The sequence below is a fragment of the Balaenoptera musculus genome, chromosome 16 (genome assembly GCF_009873245.2).
Source record: "Balaenoptera musculus isolate JJ_BM4_2016_0621 chromosome 16, mBalMus1.pri.v3, whole genome shotgun sequence".
Classification (NCBI taxonomy): Eukaryota; Metazoa; Chordata; class Mammalia; order Artiodactyla; family Balaenopteridae; genus Balaenoptera; species Balaenoptera musculus.
Genome location: NC_045800.1, coordinates 26,805,362 through 26,825,725, shown reverse-complemented (window position 1 = coordinate 26,825,725; position 20,364 = coordinate 26,805,362). Strand labels below are relative to the sequence as shown.

The window sequence follows — 20,364 nt, the reverse complement described above, 5'->3', positions numbered from 1 at the left end:
TTGAAAACAGTTAATTCAAGGTTCTTGTTACTTTTCTCCTACATCTGGAATTAAACAGGTTTCTCCGTGTAGCACACGTTTCACATTCACCAAAGGCTTTGGGGATGGGGGAAATGGGGCTTGTAACTGCCCCCCTGAACCACAGGCATTTAATGTTAAAGGATAAAGCACAGTAGAGTCACCCCGCAGACATTCCTGTGTGTTCAGATTGCTGAACTTGAGCATACCATCACTGACCCAAGTGGGAATCATCATAACAATGTAAAAGACACTGATTTCCTTGACAAAAAGAAATGCAGTATGAATATAAAGACTCATCACCACCACCACCCCCATCCTTTTCTGAAAATAATACATAAGAGAACAGTTATTGTACATGGTTAGTATCACCCAAGGTTCACACATGGAAAAAAATAGGTAAAAAATAATCAGTCATAAATTCTCACTATGAAATCACAACAGAATCTGATATATTCAGAGAATCTGTGAGTGGGAGAGAGCCTCAGAAATCATGTTGTGTATCCCCTCACTGGACAGATGAGGTCACTGAGGCCCAGGACGGCCAAGTGTGGGACTCTGGGGTCTAACCGCAGGGGGAGAAGGCAGGCCTCCTGAAGCCTAGCTCAGGGTGCCCTCCACTTCCTTCCTCTTTTAAAGCCTCTCAAAGGTAAAACATGAAATACACCACACGATAAGTCACACATGCTGACGCAAGTCAGCGATTTGGTCTGGCAATGGCGTTCCTTTGGCCATTGGGCAGGCATGTAACCCACCTTGGGCGGGAATTCTTCACGCGAGATTGTTCAGCGTTCTGATGGAAGCCGTGTGCAGGTTACACACGACTTCTCGGATTCGGGAAGGCTCTTCTTGGCTCTTAGCCGGTGGTGGGCAGGCGGTCGGCTGCACAGCGGAATCTCGGATTCCGAGCGGAGCTGTCGGGTGTGTTCTGGCTTCGAGCAGCACAGCGACACCTATAGGCAGTAGGATTTATGGCGCACGTAGGATCCACCTTTCTTCAACCGGTCTTTCCCAGAAGGGGAAAAAGCCTTTTGGGTTAATCGTTTCTTCAACAGAATGGTGAACGGTCCACCAGTCTGAAGTCCACTCTCAGGCGTCCCTACTATATTGCATAAGCCATAACCATTGGGAGGAAAGGCGTCAACAGGCGCGGTTCCTCGGAAAGCCGTCCGCTCCGGTGTTGGTCACAGGAAACTCACCCTGCCAAAAACTGGTATAATGTTGGCTTTTCGGCTGCAGTTTGTTGCCTCAGGGGAAAAGTCTATTTTTCAGGCCTCGTCGACAGCTGTATTCTCACTCAGCTTCCATGGGCAACCGCTTCCCCATCCACGTGCAGTAGGAGACGTGATGATCTGGCCCGTGTAGAGCAGTAGAGTCGGGCCCTTCTGGGTGTCTCCAGTTAGTGCCTTTAACAGGTAACCACTAGGGAGCAGCTGCAGCTGCCTGCTGGATATCAGACTTCACTTGCTCACTCAACATTTCTTCAAAGACAAAGGAGTCACCAAACTTCTCAGCCTCTGTCAGATAGCCAGTTGAGTTCACAAATTCTCAAATTCAGCATTACTGACTTCATAGGCATCCATGTAAAAGACATCAATAGCAACTCTCCTAGCAAGTGCTTCCCCATCCTACTTTATCTGAGGATCATTGGTGCCCACTGTAAATACTCCGGCAGGGATGGGGATCACCTTGGTGGGTAGGAACGGCGGCTCTCCGGGGACCGAGCCCCGGGGCATTCGCCTCCCGGTGCGCGGCCGCTGAGCTGCCATGGGCCCCGGGCCGCTGGGGAGTGCCAGAACCCCAGGAGCCTGCGAGGAAAGCCGCGCCTGCAGCCTCTCCCCGGCCTCTTCGCCCTCCTCCCCCACGCGCCGCCCGGCCCAAGAGCAGCGGCAGGAGGACGAGCTAGATACAGTTTTAAATATTGTTTTTCTTTCACGTTATTTTCCAAACATGGTTTCACGTTTCTCCATGTTCTGGTAGCTGCAAGCTGTTTTGTAATCTTAGTATGTAATGTAGTATTTAATAATTTAAGCATTCATTAGTGGATTGTTTGCAGCTCTTTTAAGTCCCAATGACGTAAGTATTTTAGTACACATAGATATTTTTTTCTTTTGTTCTATTTCACCAGGTTTTAAATTCCTAGGTGAGAGACTGGGTCAAAGCAAACTAGTTGGCTCTTGCTAAGTGTTACCTAAGTGTGCCTCTAGAAGGATTATGGCAGTTTACCTCACCACTAGCCAGGTGTGAATGTATCTGTTACCCAAAGCTTGGACCAGCGCTGGGTATTTAATTTTTACTCGGTTTAATGGCTGTTAATTGGAACTATACTATGCTTACAGTCTTTAATTTGCATTTCCCTAATTACTAAGGAGGTTGAGTCTTTTTTTAAATACACGTGTTTATTGTTTGTTTTTCCTCTTAGGTGCCTACTCAATTCAAAGCAACAGACATATTTTGAGTTGCCCACTCTGTGCCAAGAGCTGTGTGCATTCCTCAGAGGGGGAGTGACCTAACAAAAACGACCCTTTGAGATAGGGTGTGGGAGCCAGGATAGTATAGGAAATATATGGTTAACTGTACTCCCTCGGTAGAAGCACAATCCTGGCAGGCTGTTTGGGCAAAGTCCTGTGGGTGGAAGACAAAGAAGAGAAGGGTTGACCCTGTCTGAAAAAGATTAGGCTTTTGCAGGGTAAGTGACTTCAGAGCTAGGGTGGAACAATAAGATTTGTCCAGGTGAGAAAATGATGTGTGGGGAGAGGGAACAATATGGAGAGAGGTAAAGGAGCTGAAAAGTCTGAAAATATGGTGCTGTGTTATGGGGTTGCAACTCTTCCATTATAGCTAAAATGTGGAACGCTTGGGCTGAAGGATGGTGGGACATTGGCTAGAAAGGAAGAGTCAGGGCTAACCTCAGGAATCTGACTTTGTCCTGAAGATTTTTTTGTTCTTAAAGAAGAATGACATGATCTAATGTATGTTTTAGAAAGACCTTTCTGGTAGCTAATGAGAGGTAGCCATATTCCTTGCATTTATGGAGCTCAAGGACTAGTAGGGGAAACAAGTATTAATCAAGAAATCATAATTATAAACTCTCATTGAACGAAAGAAATGCCATGCTATGAGAGCAATTTATATATAACAGGGGTAGCAGACCAAGTCCAAATGTCAGGGAAGGTTTCCCCTAGGAAATAATTTCTGGAGGTTTTTCTTCTTCTTCCCTTCTTACACACACCCCTCCCTCAAGCCTCACCATTCAACTTCACAGGGAAAGGCAATGTAAAATATCTTTATTTGAGAGAAACCCAGGACTGTGTATACATACTCATGCATTTGTAAACCTCCCCAAATGATTCACCCTGACATTTCCATGTGTCTAGTCCATAATGTCCTTTCATTGATATTATCTGACTTGTATACTGACCCCAACCTTGTGAGGTAGGCAGGCAAGTATGACTGTCTACATTTTATTGAAGAATCTGAGTCTCAGAGAGGTTAGGTAATTTGCCTAAAATCGCATGACTAATGGTAGAGCTGACATTTGAATCCCGGTCTTGTAACACCTAGGTGGAATTATTTTTTTTTAAGCTGTTTTGTTTTGTTTTTCTTTTTTCAATTAGTAAAGATCCCAACAGGTGGCCACACCTATGTTTTTAATTTTTTTAATTTAATTTTTTTGGCTGTACTGTGCAGCATGCAGGATCTTAGTTCCCCAGCCAGGGATCAAACCTGTGCCCCTTGCATTACGAGCATGGAGTCTTAACCACTGGATTGCCAGGGAAGTCCCTAGGTGGTATTATTCTTGCAATGTTCATTCTTTCATTTGTTCATTGATCCATCAAACATGTGCTGATCATCTTCTGAGTGTCAGGCTATGTGTGAAGCAATCGAGAGCCAGTAAGTTTTCAAGCAGGAAAGCAGCTTGATCCAATTTACGTTTGAGAACCCTCTTTTGGCTGAGAGGACAGAAAGTGGTGGTTTTCAAAGTATGGTCCGAGACCACGTACTGGGTCAGAGGCTCTGGGGTTGGGGCTCAGGAATGCTATGATCAGCCAGGTTTGGGTATTCTTTTTCGATTCTAATGCAATAGAAAGCGCTATATTAGAGAAGGCGGTGGTACAACCAGTTATCGTGACTAAGGTAGTGGCTGTAGTAACCAGGTGAGAAATGATGAGGAACAGAGACAAAGGGATGCACTTGAGAGTCATTTGGATAGCATGGGCAGGACTTCTCGCTCCATCCTCAGCTCAGACAGTAGCTGAGAAGTGGAGCTGAAATTCCTACCTGGGTCCTCTGGCTACAGAGCCTGTGGGCTTTACTGCACATAGCCATTTATAGATGCTTCATGGTTTTAAATATTTTATATTTAATTATCTTAGCATTTGTTTTGCAAATCTCCATCTTATCTCAAACTGCCTTCAAGCCTTGTATTTCCCCCTCACTTTCATAAAGACTAGGAGAGAAATAAGTAAGGCCTTAAAAGTTTTAAAATATTTATTTGCTTGGGGCTGAGTATACAGGCAAGGAAAAAGTAGATTTGATTAGATAAGCACAGACTAGGGGAGAACCGCAGGACACTGGGAGATGCACTGCATCTCCTCTTCTATAAATCCCAGGAGGTCTCCAGGAAACCTGAAGACAATAATCCTAGAAGCCCAGAGGGTGACCCCATTCCCTCCCCAGGTTATTACTGGGTGTCAGGCTGGAGCAGTTCAGGAATTCAGGAAACTGTAAAGAAACCACAACAGCCTCAACAAACATCAACTACCTCCACAATAAAACTCATTATAATTCATCTCCCTCCCACCCACGACTACAGACCTGAGGGAGGCAGGTGGGACTACGGGAGGGGCTCTTTGCTGCTCCTTCCCCAGCCTGACCCAGCCTCATCCCAGGCCTGGTTTTCCCAGCGTCTTGGGGAGGTGGGAAACTGACACCCCTATGTCTGGCACCAGAGACTGAGGACACGTCCATTCTCTGCTCACTGCCAGGTAGGTCAGGATTAAAGCAAACTGAGGCCAAAGTTATAGTCGGCAGTGCCAGGTGAAGCCTGGCCTGTCTTGGTAACTAGCAAGGCCACAATGGCTAAGCCAAGCAGGTGGGAGTGGAAGTGTCGGCGGGGGTGGGGGGTGGGGGGTGGGGGGGGGAGAAAAAGATGGGAAGGTGGGCGTGGCGAAGGCCAACTGTAGTGCGAGGCTTCTGGGGGAGCCTCATCCATTGAATGACCAATCAGAGAGCGGGCTGCAGCCCAGGGGTGGGACAGGGGCGTATCTTAGTCGAGATTGGATAGTGGCCGGGCACAGGGAGGGGGCCGCGAGCCTCCGAGGCCTGCCGCTTGGCAATTCCGCGTTATATATCGCAGTGGCGGCGGTCGTGGAAGCCGGCTGGACTGCAGCGCACGTGCCTGGATATGACGCTCTTCGGCTTGCCGCGTAGTTCCTTGGGTTCTGGGTCTGGTCAGTCCTGCCCCAAGGTTCGCTCCATCCTCGGTCCCCTAACTCTCGTCCAGCTCCCTAAGCTCCCGACCTCAGCATCTGCAGAACGAAATGGTCACAGCCATGAATGTCTCAGATGAAGTAGAGCAGATGTTCCAGCCCTACAACTTCGAGCTGTTCCAGGACATAAGGCCCGTTTTGGAGGAGTACTGGTGAGACCTGGAGAAGGGGAAGAACCGTGTCAGGGGCCCAACTCTGATGACTGCTATTTGGGGGGATTGGCGGAGGAGGGGGAGGGCGATACACAGAATACCCACAGTGATTTTGCTAAAGAGCAAAGGTATCGGGCTCCCCAGTACTGGCTTCATGTACCCGTTGTCCAAGGTGCAGGTAGTGTGGCACCTCAAAGAGGTTAGGTCTGGAAGAAAGGAAGGCAGAAATAAGAGGATGGGGTGAGGAATGTGGGAGGAGACAGAAACCAAGAGGAAAGAGTGTAGTGAGAACTGGTCTCTGAAGAATGGAGTTGATCTGAACTCCTACTCCCACCCACCTTATAAATGACTCTCCATCCTTTGTGGCCGCATGTATGTGTGCGTATGCGTGCATAGTGCTGGTACCCGGGGACAGCCTGCCCTTTACAGTTATCATCTTGTTCCTCAAATGCTCCATCATCCCTGCTGTGGAGAAGGAGACAAAATCTAGATACTCTTCCAAAATTTCCTCGGGCTTTGCCCTAGAGCTCCTTAGAGGTGTTTGTGGGTTGACTTTGTGCTCCAGCCAATTTGCCATGACCAACCAGGCAGAAGCTGTTGCCACATTCTTCTTACACCACAGTCCTGGGTTGCTTCTAGGCATGGGTCAGCAGCTGTCACCCACTCCCAACCCCATTGAGAGAGCAGTAATCACAGAAACCTTGGACATAGCCCCTGCCCTGTGCTAGGTACTTTATATATATTAACACTGTCAGGAGAGGAGTGGTATTCCCCTCTTACAAAATAAGGGGAATACTAATGCTCAGAAAACTAAGTAGTTTTTCCAATGTCACACAGCTAGTAAGTGGCAGAAGTAGGACTCCAACCCAGAGCACTCACCTGGAGATATGAGTGGGCATTCCTCTAACCAGCACCTACCCATAAGCCCGTCCCCTCTCCCTTCTGCCTGCCAGGGCAACCTCATTCACCATAGCTCTGATCTACCTGCTGCTCATCTTTGTGGGACAGAACTACTTGAAGGCACGGAAGGGCTTCAACCTGCAGGGACCTCTCATCCTTTGGTCCTTCTGCCTTGCAATCTTCAGGTAAGACACCCCCCCCCCATCTTATAGACCCTAGACCCACATTCTATCCCTAAAAACTTTCTAGAAGCCTCAATTGTATCAACTCCCCAAGTTGCCCCCTAACTCTCTCCCTATCCCATTCTCTCAGCTCTAACTTCTCTCCTCAGGTTCCACCCTCCTCCCATATTCCCCTGTTTTCCTTCTCCAGTCCCCAAACTGGCCGTCTCTGCTCTCTCTCATGAGTCCTCTTGTGCTCCTGGAGTCTTGGTACTTCCAACAGTTTCCCCAGCCTCTAATACTCTCTGCATCTAATACCCTCTCCCAAGACCTTCCAATAACTTCCCCAGCCCCTTCTTCCCATATTCTGCCCCCCCAAACTCCTTTGATCACCCCCCATCCTGCCACCCATCTCCTCCCATCCCATGAGCCCTATTCCCTAACTCAACTTTCAGTCCCAACCTCCAGCACTCCCTGGTCCTTCCCTAGCCTTCATGTCTTCTAGATTACTGGTTGGCTCTACCAGGTTGGCCACAGGATCTCAGAAGCTGTGACCCATCCCCTATGGAGGGTGGGGAGGTGGTGGAAGTTGACCAGGTGAAGCATGGATTGATGCCTGGGAATGACCCTTATACCCTTTTCCTCTGTCCCATTTCAGTATCCTTGGGGCAGTGAGGACATGGGACTATATGGGGACTGTGCTAGTTAGGGGGAGCCTAAAGAAAACTGTATGCTTCTTCATCTTCACTGATAATCCCATAATCAAATTCTGATCCTGCTTCTTTGTCCTCAGCAAGATCATTGAACTTGGCGAGTGGCAAGGCTTTGTCTCTCTGGTGTCCAGTCAGCTGCACCCCTCCTCAGGGCACCCCCCTTACCCATCACATGGAAAGTCCCTTCCCCACCCCTGGGTCCTAACAACACTTCTCACCCAAGCCCCTCCTTAGATTCTCTGCCACAAAGACCCCTCTCCCTGCCCTGACAATTACCCATATGCCCCCACGTCCAGTGCGGAGGGTGGTCCCAACACTGGGTGGTATGCCAGCTATGACTCCCCATCTCCCAGGAGACATGGCCTTCATCATCCTGTGTAAGCGGCCGCTCATCTTTGTGCACTGGTACCACCACAGCACAGTGCTAGTGTACACGAGCTTTGGATACAAGAACAAGGTGGCTGCAGGTGGCTGGTTCATGACCATGAACTACGGTGTACATGCCATCATGTACACCTACTATACTCTGAAGGCTGCCAAAGTAAAGCCCCCCAGGTGGTTTCCCATGCTCATCACCAGCCTGCAGATCCTGCAGATGTTTATGGGAGCCACTGTCGGTATCCTGACTTACATCTGGAGACAGGAACAGGGATGCCATACCACAAAGGAACACCTCTTCTGGTCCTTCATCTTGTATACAACCTATTTCCTCCTCTTTGTCCAGTTCTTCCACCAAAACTATGTAATTACCAAGGTCAAGGCCAAGACCAAGAGCCAGTGAAGGGTTGGAGAAAAGAAGGATCCCCGAGCTCTCTCCTCCCCAGGGCATTTAGGGGCTGAGCTTAGGTTTGGGAGAATAATTAGGATGCCTTTTCTGCATGGTTTCCCTACGGGATGTGTACCCCAAGGTGGCAGGAGGTTATGACAGTCAAGAAGTGTCACCCCTGGGGTGGGGGTGTGATCCAGTACTTTGATGTTTCTGTTTTTAATGTGAAGGCCAAACAGTCCCTGGGATGGAATGGGACTGAGGAGGCTCCCCAGGGCTGAGTGATCTATATTTCCAGAAATCTTTCTTCTTCTTGCTCTATTTTTTAAATTAAAGATTTCAACAAGGTTTTGGGGGTTTGGGGATTTGGAGGAAGAAGGGGACTGCTGTGATGGAGGAGGGCTGCTGGCAGTGGGTGAGAAGCTTAAGAGGGTGTGTGGAAGGATGAGAGTCACACACAGACACTCAATAAGAATACTAGGCCTGGTAGGCACTTAATAAATGTCTGTTACAGACCAGAAGTTTATTGCTGTTAGAGGCCCAAGCCCCTCATAGGAACAGTGAGAAACAGGTGCAGAAAGGTGGAGTAACTTTTTCTAAAGTCATAGGCTTCCTAAGCTGCAGAATTGACACCTTCAAGTAAGCATTCGAGATCAGACCTTCCAGTTATCCTCCATGAGACCACGAGGTGGCGCTGCAGTACCAGCTTTGTCCAAGCCATACACGCACGCACGCATGCGTGCGCCGCTCAGCTCCAGGAATCCCCAGGCTTCCCCATCTTGGTGATGGGGGCCTGGGGAGGATTGAAGCCCTAGAAGCCTGGACCCCTATCTCTTTCCTGTACACCCAGCTCTCCTTTAGACATGGGGAAGGATGAGGGGAGAAGGCTCAACCGCAACTCTGAATCATCAGGCCTTTGACAGTCCGCGCACGTTTATTTCTTTTATCTTTGAAAACCGGGGAAGGGGAGTCTGGAGAAGGCGGGGTGGACCAAGGGTGAGTTGGCCCCCCGGGGAACTGGTCCCTGTTCCTGGCCTCAGTTCCAGGGGCGCGGACTAAGGGCCCAGTCCACCCCTCAGGCCTGGGAGGGGGAAGGCTCTCTCCTGAGCCGGCCACCTCCCCAACCCCGACTGCCCCAGCACCCCTCTCAGACCCCGGGGCGGGGGCAAGCCAGGCAAGACGACCCCAGTCCGTAGAGGCTGTAAATTATCGCCCCCGCCCTCAGGGATGATCGGCGGGCGGGGCCATTCACACAGGCCGTTCCACTGCGTACTGGCACGGACTGAGGTTGGCGGCCGGGGGCGGCCCGGGCACGGCGGGGTAGCTGAAAGTGGCGTGCTGTTTGGCCTTGAGCCTCAGGCTGGCCAGACTCGAGTTACACGGGTCCCGATATACGTAGGGGGAGGAGGCGGCTGCTGCTGCGGCTGCTGCGGCCGAGGCGTAAGGGCAGGATACTGCCCCGGAGGACACTGCGGCCGGAGCCAGCCCGGGGGGCCCCCCACCTAGGCCCTGCAGGGCCCCGGGCCCTGGCACAGTGCCCGGGGCAGTCGCGGCCGAGGGGACCATGGAGGCGGCGATGGAGCTGGGTGGCGAGAAGACTGGCTGCGAAGCCAGAGGCCCCACGTTGACCGAGTTGAAGGCGAACGGGAAGGTCTTGGCGGCGAGCGGCGGGCCCAGCGCCTTGGGTGGCCAATTGCCGTACGAGTAGCCGGGGTACACCTCCTCGTAGGGCGGCACCAGCCCCCCGAGCGGCGCCGCGAAGCCGCCCTTGCACAGCTCCGCCTGCTGGCTGCGCTCGCGCTTTCGCCACTTGGCGCGCCGGTTCTTGAACCACACCTGTGGGCGTGGGAGAAAGGCTGTCAGGGCCCGGCCCCCGCAGGCGGCTGGTGGGTGGGTCGCCCAGACAGGGGACCAAGCGGGGTCCAGGGCCGGGCGGAGCATAAGCGAGAGGAGGTGGTGGAGCATAACCACCGCAGAAACGGGAATGGGGTGATGGAGCAGCCGGTCGGGGTGAGGGAAGAGCTCACGGAGTCAGCGGGCTGAGAAAGAAGCAGTCTGCCGCAGAACTGAGTCGGGGGCGACAGGGCTGCGGGGGTGGGCAGCAGGATCGGGTCTAGGAGAGGTGAAGAGGAGAACCAGAGACAGTGCCAGGGGAGAAGGAGCGCGCCGTCTGGAGTGAAAGGGTGCAGGAAGAGCAGAGATTGGAGGCTGGTGGAAAGAAGGCCGTGCGGGCAGGGGCCGGGGCCGGGGGACGTCGGTTGTTGGGTCCGAGGATGGGGCAGGCAGGGCAGAACTGCAGGATGCTGGTTCCGAAGCTACTTGCTGAGCGGCCCGCGAGAGGGAGGCCCGGGATGGAGTGAGGGTGGCGGCTCTGGGGGTGGGGGGCGGCGTACCCGCACGCGGGCCTCGGTGAGGTTGGTCCACACGGCGATCTCTTCCCGCGTGCTCATGTCGGGGTAGCGGTTCCTCTGGAAGGTCGCCTCCAGCTCCTGCAGCTGCTGGCTGGTGAAGTGCGTGCGCTGCCGCCTCTGCTTCTTCTTCAGCGAGCTGTCTTCGGGGGAGCCGCCGGGCAGCGAAACCGAGGCCTTCTCCGAGTCTGGGGGCCGGGGTGGGGTCGTCACAGCGCGTCCTTGCCTGTGCGGATTCCCGGGCTCGGGGACTTCCTCGGCGGGGCCCCTCACTCCCACCTGGGCTTACACTCCCGGGTCCCACCCTCGTTAGGGATGGAGCTGTTATTTCCCCCACCCCCAGAAGGGGGCGCGCTCACCGCTGTGCTCTTGGCCCTTGCAGCCGTGTTCCGGGATTGGGGGGTGGGGGGTGCCCGCATCTGACAGCGAGAGGGCGGGGCTCCGGGCCTCTGCCTCGCTGAGCAGGCCGAACTCCATGTGGGGAGCACTCTGGAGGGAAGCGAAGACACAGACCTGGTTAATGGGAAGAAAATCTCCGGGTTATCCGGTTCCCAGTAGTGTTTCCCCACTAGTTCTCTGCCACCGACATAGAGCTACCCCTGTGTAGGGTGCCCTAGGATAGAATGGGGAAACAGTAGCCTAAGGGGGGGGGGAGGTGTATACTCAAGAGATTTTATACAGTTATACACACTAGACTTTGATTTCTTCAGTGTTGGGCACCTAGAACCCTGCCTGGTGCACTGTTGGTGTTCAACAGATATTTATTGAATTAATGAAAACCACACTGTTGCACACCGCATACCATACACCACATACTCAAAAATTAAATTCCCTCTCACACGAGTGCCCAATATCCCCTTAAACTCAAACATGCCTCTCAGCCAGTCACACTTGAGACGCAGTCTGAACCTGTGTTATTCACTCTCCAGTGGGACAGATTTGATTTTGAACCAGGCCTAATATGTCTCCCATAAGGAGAATGACTGCTATCATTTATGAGTACTTACTATGTGTCTTCACCTCATTATCTCTCCCCTCACAAGAATGCATCAATATTAGGTATGATCACCCTTTTTCAGGTGAGGACACTGAGACTTAAAGAGCTTGTAAGCAGTGGAGCTGGGATCTGAACCAGGTCTGGGAGATTCCTCAACTATGCTTTTCTTTGTTTGCTTTTTCAGACTGTGTTCTTTGGGGCCCTCCTCACAAACCCCCTCAGGGACTGGAACTTAGGGCTAACCTCAGGGATAGAAATCTAGCCTGATCTTACTCGGGTCTACTTCAACTAGGGCAGCCCTGCTTTTGTCTGTTTTGTTTATGCTTTCTGGAGAGATTTCATTTGAAGAAAGTCTTCCAGGATCAAAAACAAGTTTGAAAATCACTCTCTGCTTCTATACCTGCCCAGACACACACTGCATCCTACGAGTCACCACTGTCACGCGCGGCTTCTTGCTGGCCCACCCCAGGCTGTGGATGTGGGCTTCTTAAAACCCCCTTCCTACCCTTACTCCCTATGCCAAACCTTACCTGACATTGCCCAGGAGCCTGCCTGGGTCCCCCTCCAAGTCTCCCCTGCAGAGTCCCGTTTCCTTCTGGCTCTCCCAGGCCCCCTCTGGTGGGGGGAAGGGAAAGGGGCACTAGTGGGGCTCAAGACTCCAGATGCCTCTTGGTCAGAGGAGAACCAAAGGAGGCTGGGGACAGAGAAACAGGGATGAAAAGCTGGGTAGGAGGGGTCCATCTGCCTCCCCATTAACAGGGACTTAATTTAGGCTGTGCAAGGTGGCATTAATGTGGAGGATTAGCCTAGATTGAGACGTGTGTCACTTGGCTGCTCTGAATTTATTAGGAGCCTTTCTCAGGGAGGCGCAGATGGGCAGCAGCCTGTATTTGCACATGGTAATGCCCCCTTCAAGCAGCTCAGAGGTGACAGCTGTCCCCCCACCTCTCCACCTCTCAAGCTAGATTGGGGATGGGACAGAGGTCAAGGCAGGAGGTTGAGAAACAGTCCCTGTTCTTTCCACAGGCAGAGAGGACTAGACCTTGGACCCTCTCCTAGGGTTGGAGAAGCAGGGCTGAATGGAACCCCGGGAAGGAAGGCGAGAAGTCAGGCCAGGGGTGGGGCTGCTCTGCTTCCCTCCCCTTCCAGATCTGAAGACAGGAGTCAGAGGCTTAGGGCTTGCCCAATGATGCTCCAATAGAAGAGAGAGGCCATTGGGAGGGACCTGGAGCAGCCTTGACTAGTAGCTCTTCCCAAGTAGCTGGGGAGGCTTAGAACTGAGAGCTGGAAAAAGGGGTGCTCTGAAGTCTCCTCTTCATACCTAAGATGCCCTCAAAATTGCAAACCATGCCCCTGACCTCTCCAGAGGCCCACAGGAGCAAGGCAGAACTGGGAAAAGAGGGACAGTTGGGTTTCCCTGTAGGGAACGCTGAATCCCACCATTGCCGTTCATCCTTCCAGTCTGCTTTGCCTCCAGACTTCCCATTTTCCAAACTCCCGTTCCCCCAGCATTCCATACCTGTGTCTTGGTTTCACCCTTTATTTCAGCAGAGGGAGGCAGGGTGAGGAGAGATAAGGGCCAGAATAAAAGACGAGGCTGAGAAAGCGGAGTTCAGGCTGTGTGTTCCCAGAGACAGACAGACACACATGCAGACACACACGGGCCCCCACTCAGACAAAATAAGCACTAGGACTTGGAGCTAGAGGCATACAAACACACACTCTCCCACACATGCGCTCCCACATTCAGGCAGACAGACACACCGTCACACAGTCTCCTCTCTCTGTGACAGGGACAGCTGCCTCGGCTGTTTTGGAGCTAGCCATTATCCTCCCCCTTCCCCTTCCTGGCCCCTTTGAACCTCAGCTCTCAGTCCCAGGAACTAAGGACTCTGTGGGGGAGGAGGAAGCCAAAGGAGCCACGGGAGGGAGTGGTCTACACTCAGTGGCTGCTGGAGAGAGCCTGTTTGGCTGAGTGGGGAGAAGGTATGAGAATGCTGGAAAAAGAGGATGGGGTAGTGGTGGGGGGCAGAAACTGACGAGGCTCCTTCTGGGAAAGTAATCTGGTATACCCCAAAGAGACTAGGTTTGGAGTCAAAAGATCTGGGTTCACGTCCTGGCTCCCCAACTTACTAGCTGTGTTTCCTTGGCAAATTACCTATCTAGGCATATTTTTTCATCTGTAAAAGTGAGATTATATCCCTATCTACCTTCAGTACTGTTACAAGGTTAAAATAAAACATAACATTTAAAATGGGTAGGGGATTCCCTGGTGGCGCAGTGGTTAAGAATCCACCTGCCAATGCAGGGGACACGGGTTCGAGCCCTGGTCCGGGAAGATCCCACGTGCCGGGGAGCAACTAAGCCCGTGTGCCACAACTACTGAGGCCACGTGCCACAACTACTGAAGCCTGTGCGCCTCGAGCCCGTGCTCCGCAACAAGACAAGCCACTGCAATGAGAAGCCCGCGCGCCGCAACGAAGAACCAACGCAGCCATAAATAAAGTTATTTTTAAAAATGGGTAGGGGTCAAACTCTATACAAGTTGTTATTGTTGTTGTTGTTTTCCCCCTCATTCATTGAAATGATGTTTGTTTGGCACCTTCTGTGAGCTGGGCGTTGAGTAAGGCACTCAGGATAGAGTGGTAAATAAGATCTCATTCTTGTCTCTGCCATTGCTTGAGTGGTTCACCTCCCTAGATCTTGTGTCTCCCAGTGAAAAGTTGCTCTGAATAAAGGGAAGCATGCTGCATTTTAGAGAGGGATGCAAGTGTGTGTTGTGAGCACTCTGTCCTAAACATAAAGGAGGGTCCAGTCAATAAGGAAACAGCCAAATGGGCAGAGTAGCCCAAGCTGGGAGCCACTTTGGGCACCAGGGACTGGTGGTAGAGGAAAGAATGAAGGCTTCAGGCTCTTGGCTGGGTTAGTCATAGCAGAAAGAGGGGATGTGGCTGAGAAGGGCCCTGTCTGTGGAGCTGAAAAAGCAGGAACACTAATACCAGGCAGGCAACAGAGAGAGCGGGTGGGGGCAGAGGCCTCTAGCAGACTCGTGTCCGGTGGGCTAGTCAGGCAGAGGCTGGGGGCGCCAAGCTGTTGTCTGAGCTGGAGACAGGCTGGCTGAGGATTAAGCTCCCCCAAACTGCTGGAGGTCGGGAAGTTGGGGAGTTGGGACTGCGGCCAGGGACTTCGCCTCACTCAGTGGACAGGGACAGGCAGTAGGTCTGGAAGCCACAGGTTTGGTTGATGCTGGTAGGAAATACCAGGAGGGGCCAAAGAGAGTTGAGATAACAGTGGTGCTGAGTCCAGCTCTTGGGGAGGACTTGGGGGACCCCACCCTAGCCTTTCCGACACACCCTGCAGGGGGTGCATGGCCCAGGCCCCACTGGTGTCAGGGTGGCAATCCCAGCCCTAGGGAGAATAGAGGGCCTGCAGGTGACCTCTGACTCTGAAGTACAGCATGGAATTACAGGAGGCTGTCATGGACTGCAGCAAGAACAAAATATCCAAGATAATTAAGGTGGAGAGCAGAGACTGTCACAGACCAGAGAGGCCATAGTGGGGAGGCCATGGTTTCCAAGGGACACAACTCATGGCAAGAAGGCAACAGCCATGTGCACCCACTTTTGTCCTGAAGCCAAAGGGGTAGACCAGGGTCACAGCCAAAGAGCCCCCAAGTAGTTGCAATAATAATACCCAAGGCAGGAGGCACACCCTGGAACTGAAATGGGAGAAAACCTTTTCTTGCATGGGCTGAATGAAAAAGAAGATAAGAGGGGATGGAGTTGTGATGCTGTGGCTCAGCTCAGCAAGCAGCAAGTTGGCGAACAGGTGTAAACCAGTGCCCTAAACTAGGACGGAACCATCCTATAAACCTAAAACTAAAGTGAGGCCCTTAAGTGCACACAGCCTCATGTTTATTAGGGATGCCGAGCACCCACACTGTCTGGTCTGCTGAGCTGCAGTGAGCAAATGAGGGCAAATAAAGACAGCTGCAGACAAGGCTCACAGCCCCAAGAGGAAACCCTAAGACTCAGGTAGAGGCAACAATGATTTGATGCACTTGATTTATCAAGGGGTAAATCAGGGATCAGAGAAATGGGCCTCCACACCCTTTCCCCCCTTCCCTTCTTCTTTCCTTCAACAAGCATTAGATGCTAAGACAGATACCCAAGAATGGTAAGGCACAGACCCTAACTTCTAGGAGCCTACAGTCTAGGGAGGCAAACAGAGCACAGGATGGAATGGTGGTCTGCATGGGCCTGATTCTCAGATTGTGGAAGATCAGAAAGACGGTAGCCCATGTAAGGTGGTATCAAGTTTTGGGGCTCAGAGAATGTAGCACCTGGCTGATCTGGAAATTAGGGAGGCAGAGGCTTCTAAATAACAGAGCAGTAGGTTCAGAGGGTAGCAGGGAGTCTAGCTTGGCCAGGGTCTCAGTGTGGGCAATGGGAGATCATCAGAGAAAAATGGTCAGGCTGAGAGGGTGTCCAATGAGGGGCAAGAGGTGGGGGTCCAGGCTTGATAACAGTGTAGGCTAGAGCATCTCCAGCTTTTCCACCAAAACACCCCTGAGACTAAGTAAGAGAGAAGATAGTACAGGACACTAGGGGCACAACCTGAAACAGCGGCCGCCAGTATGAAATTTCTTTGAGATCTTCAGCCTTATATTAAAAATTGAAGCAAATTTTGCATTCCATTCCATACTTATGTTTGTTTTAATATAAAAAATAATGGTTTCTCTCCAAATCTCCAAGAGACATCTTCAAGTGACATCACCACACCAGGAAGATGGGCTTGGTTTAGCCTGCAGTGTCATGCCACTCCCACTCCTATACTGCCCTCTCCCACCTCACCCCCTCTGAGAAGCATTGCTCCCAGCAGTGGGAGTCACTGGAGGCTTGCAAGCGAGGGAGTGACATAAAAGCAGTGTCTTTGGGATCTTTATTTGGCAGTGGTGAGCAGAATGGATTGGGTAGGGGAGAGATAAGAAAGGGGAAACTATGAGAGGTGAAAAGAAGGCCCCAGGGAAGGAAGAGGAGTGGAGAGAGTTCTGAAAGCAGCTTTCTCACCCCACTGCCTTTTCTTTTATTTCCCTATCACTCTTATCATGGGTCCCTGCCAGTGACCAGGGACTAGACACTCTAGATAGACACTCTAGATAGTCCCAAAGCTCAGGACCTAGTGGACCCTTCAGGTTAGCTGCCATCTCCCTCCCTCACACTCTAGGAAGCATCATTTAGGGTGAATGGAGAAGAAAAGATTTGGGTGGTGTCTTTCTCTTGTGCTCATCCCCAACTCAGCTCCAGCTTGCCTCCTCGGCCCTCCCTTCCTGGACCTGGGTTCTGGGTCCATATTCACATCCTTGAGCAGGAGGCAGGCAGGGATCAGATCAGGATATTTGGTCTGGTAGAGGAGCTAAGCATTTGGGGAGCTCCCTAGAACTCTTCTTGGGGAGGGATAGTGGCTGGCATCTGAAGCCTAGGATAGGGTGTCTCATCTGTCATTGAGAATCTTCCCATGACTGGATCACAGATGCTAGCAGGCTGATCTAAGGCTTGAGATGCCACCCTTCCAAACAAAGATTCTGTGCTTACAGGAGACCTACAGTTTGGGCATAATCATAGCAATAATGTTTCTTATTTCTGTAGTGCTTCTCCATTTGCAAAGGGCTTTCAAATATATCATTTAACTCTTAAAACCACTTTGAATGGCAGGAATGACCATCCCTATTTCACCTCTAAGAAGACAAATTTGTCCACGGTTACACAGATTGAAGAGATTCTAATCCAGTTCTCCTAAGACCAGGGACTGAGCTCTTTCCACTCCTCGCCCCCTCCACTCCAGCAACCATTTGTAGCTCTGACATGCATTGATCCTTCCAAGCCCTTAAGGATTCCTTTTCTACTTCCTGCCTCTACCACCTCTCTGGAAAAGAGCTCTGGAAGTTTGCTGCCCACTGTGTGCCAAGGAACATTTTCCTATTCATCCTGTGCTTGCATCATTCCAGTTCTAAGAGGCCCCCTCATCTCTGGTTTCAGGATTTGGGGAGCAAACAAATCTGCTTATCTAGGCCTTTCCTTATTTTGTGAATTTCCATCCTATCTCACTTTCCAGAGGCCTAAACCTTCAAGTTTGCTCTCTCCAGCAGCCCCTGGCTCCCCCTTCTGCCACCATTCTCTGACCCTTTGCTGGGTCCATGACATTCTCCCTAAGAGCCAGTGACCAGGCATGCACTCAGCTATATGGCTTTATGCAGGGGCAGGAGGTCTGCCTTTTGTTTCTAGTCATCTTTATTATAATGCCATTGCTTTTTGGCCTTTTTGGCAAAAGTAGAACTTAGGGCTACAGTCTTCAGGTAATGCCTTCCCTATTCCTTTCCTGACTCGGCCTTTCATTTCACCCATAATTTCAGTGGTTTTCAAAGGCAATGGGAGCACAAGCCCCTTGAAAAGGGTATCAGAATGTGATGGGGGTAACTGGGATATGACTCTATATTTATCAAAAAGGGGAGAGGGACAAAAGAGTTTGGAAAACAATGTCCTAGCTGGTGATAAGTGAATTTAAAATTAAGGGGTGGAGGTGGGAGTGTGGGGAGGACGTATTATATGTCGTTCATGGTCGGAGGGTGAGAAAGGTTGAAACCCACTTGTTTAGATTACTCATTGCTAGACATATTACCCTGCACTTGTCCCCATGAAACTCAGTCACCAAATGGGCTGTTTTGCTTACTTACATAGACTGGGAGAGTTCTCTCTACTCTGTTCCCTTCAGCTTAACTGGGCTCTGGTTAAAGAGTTGGAGTCAGGATGGGCAGTCATTGTACGGGTCCAAAGAAATCAGGGCCCTCTCCCAGCTGTAGGAAAAGCAAACAGGGTAGTTGGGTAGGGCTGAGACATCCTTCCCAACCAGAGATGGAGAGCAATAAAGTCCCATGTTGGATCCCAGCGTCTGGATTCTGTGTCTCCTTCCTACCTCCTCTCAGCCACCAGAGTGGTGTGGGGATTGGTGGGACTGAGGAAGCAAAAAGGGAAACAAGACCACAGGGTTTGCTTTGCTAAAGGGCTGCAGTTTTCTCTTTGGGCCTGGGCTTCTGCCCACTGTGGGGAAGGAGACTTTAGCCTGCTGAAACCCAGGCAGAGTCTGGGGGGTGCCTGGTCAGCTGTATTGGAATTAGGGGTTGACTCTGAGTTTGTGAGGGAACTAAAGCTGTCAGGGGCTTGTGCTAGGCTCTTCTTTGCCCTCCCATTGCCCTTTGTGGTTCATTCCTTCCTTTCCTGGTCTTGGTTCCCACGAGCAGTCCCACCATTGGCTCTCTCTCCACAAATTTGGATTCTGGAAGTCCGGGGTGATGCTCAGATCGCATCTAGTCTGGGTTAGAGAGGGAATGTCTCCCGGGCCACTCCAACCCAAGGCCAGGCTTCAGCCTTTACTCTCACTCCCTGCTCCCTGTCCCGCAGCCCCTAGGAGCAGAGACAAGTTTGAAAAGTGTGAGCTGCGATTCCAGGCAACCCACCACAGCAAACACCACCGTACACGCAGCAGCTGGGCAGGCGCTGCGGGGTAAATGGACATGCCACTCGGCCAGGGACATTCTGTCCACCACTGCCCGACACAGCGCCTGCTCCGGAGAGACCAACCTCGCTGCGCCGGACATTCTGTCAGCCCTGAGCCCCGCGCGCCGCGAACATTCCGTCCAATTCCGTGGCTGCCCCAGGTCGGGACCCATCAGGGCCCTGACACCCCAAGCAGGCACACCAGACCCGCCGCCTGGTCACTCGGACTACCCAGCCTCGGCCTTGCAGCCCACACAGCGGCCATCTGACCCGGTCGCTGTCGGGTTCTCACAACACCGTTCCTATCCCAACTGCAAAGCAGCTGGGAAGAGAGAAGCTTGTGCGACTAACGCACCCCTGCTCCCGGTCCCTGGAGTCTGAGACCCAGCCGAGGGGTGTTGGGCATTGCCAACTGCCGCCTTGCTGGGCGCCCGCCGCCAGCTGCCCCCGCTGGCCAGGGCCTCGCCAACCCCTTTGGCTCCTTGGCTGTCGGCCCCGCGCCCCCGGATTCCAGGGCGCTTTCTGGTAATGGTTTCCCGACTCGACTCCCTGCTTCGCGAAGCCCCTGTCCTGACCTCATGTCTCCGACTTCTCTTCGGATCCCTCGAGTCTTCGCCTTCTCTGTCCCCCGAGTCCTGGCGCTAAGTTTCCCTTTTTCTAAGTCCTGGCCCCAGGTCTGCAGTTCGCCCTCCCTGTCTCGACCCGTTCCCCAGGAACCGTTCTCCAGTTCAGCAGCCCTAGGTCCCGTTTTAGGGATCCCGAAGTCCGGCCATGGCCCCTCGGCCCCGTGAGCCCCTGTCCCCCGCATGGTCAAGCACTCACAGTGAGTCCCGCAGCAGGCAGACTCCCGGCAGCGGCGGCGGCGGCCGCAGTCTGGAGGGCAAGCAGGGGCCAGAGGCCGGGCACCCGGCCGGGGTGGGGGCCGCCCCCCTGCGCCCGGGCCGCCGCTCCGCTCCGGCGCTCCCGGACTCGCTGGGAGAGAGTAAGCCTCGCCGCGGACTGCCACCCCCCGCTGGCGCCCATTCACTTTATGGCAGCCCAGGGCGCCCCCAGCCCGCCGCTGCGAGCCTCGCGCGTCGGGCCCCGCCCCCTTCCAGCTGCGCTACCGGGGCTCCACCCTTTCCAGCTGTGAATTTTCTGGCCCCGCCTTCAGGGGGGTGGTCCGGCCGGCGCACCGCCAGGAACCCCGCCCCCTAGCCAATCG

General features: G+C 52.5%; 2 protein-coding genes and 1 pseudogene across 6 annotated transcripts; 1 reads left to right on the top strand and 2 right to left on the bottom strand.

Moving 5' to 3' along the window:
* Positions 1 to 874: 874 nt before the first annotated feature.
* On the bottom strand, positions 875 to 4,341 carry LOC118882918 (annotated as a pseudogene).
* A 1,022-nt stretch (positions 4,342 to 5,363) lies between these two features.
* On the top strand, positions 5,364 to 8,529 carry ELOVL3 (ELOVL fatty acid elongase 3). Its single transcript, XM_036827716.1, has 4 exons — positions 5,364 to 5,662; positions 6,616 to 6,747; positions 7,517 to 7,533; positions 7,790 to 8,529. Exons 1-4 carry the CDS (start codon positions 5,562 to 5,564, stop codon positions 8,215 to 8,217), a joined length of 678 nt encoding a protein of 225 aa, XP_036683611.1. The 5' UTR covers positions 5,364 to 5,561; the 3' UTR covers positions 8,218 to 8,529.
* A 588-nt stretch (positions 8,530 to 9,117) lies between these two features.
* On the bottom strand, positions 9,118 to 20,216 carry PITX3 (paired like homeodomain 3). Of its 5 annotated transcripts, XM_036827713.1 has the most exons (6): positions 19,983 to 20,071; positions 18,341 to 18,460; positions 12,138 to 12,301; positions 10,970 to 11,099; positions 10,596 to 10,798; positions 9,118 to 10,038 (listed from the first exon to the last, which is right to left on the bottom strand). In XM_036827713.1, exons 4-6 carry the CDS (start codon positions 11,085 to 11,087, stop codon positions 9,451 to 9,453), a joined length of 909 nt encoding a protein of 302 aa, XP_036683608.1. In that variant the 5' UTR covers positions 11,088 to 11,099; positions 12,138 to 12,301; positions 18,341 to 18,460; positions 19,983 to 20,071; the 3' UTR covers positions 9,118 to 9,450. The 5 variants fall into 5 exon arrangements, with proteins under 5 accessions (XP_036683608.1, XP_036683609.1, XP_036683610.1 ...); XM_036827714.1 differs by lacking the exon at positions 12,138 to 12,301 and having other exon boundaries at positions 19,983 to 20,163; XM_036827715.1 differs by lacking the exon at positions 18,341 to 18,460 and having other exon boundaries at positions 19,983 to 20,066.
* Positions 20,217 to 20,364: the final 148 nt, after the last annotated feature.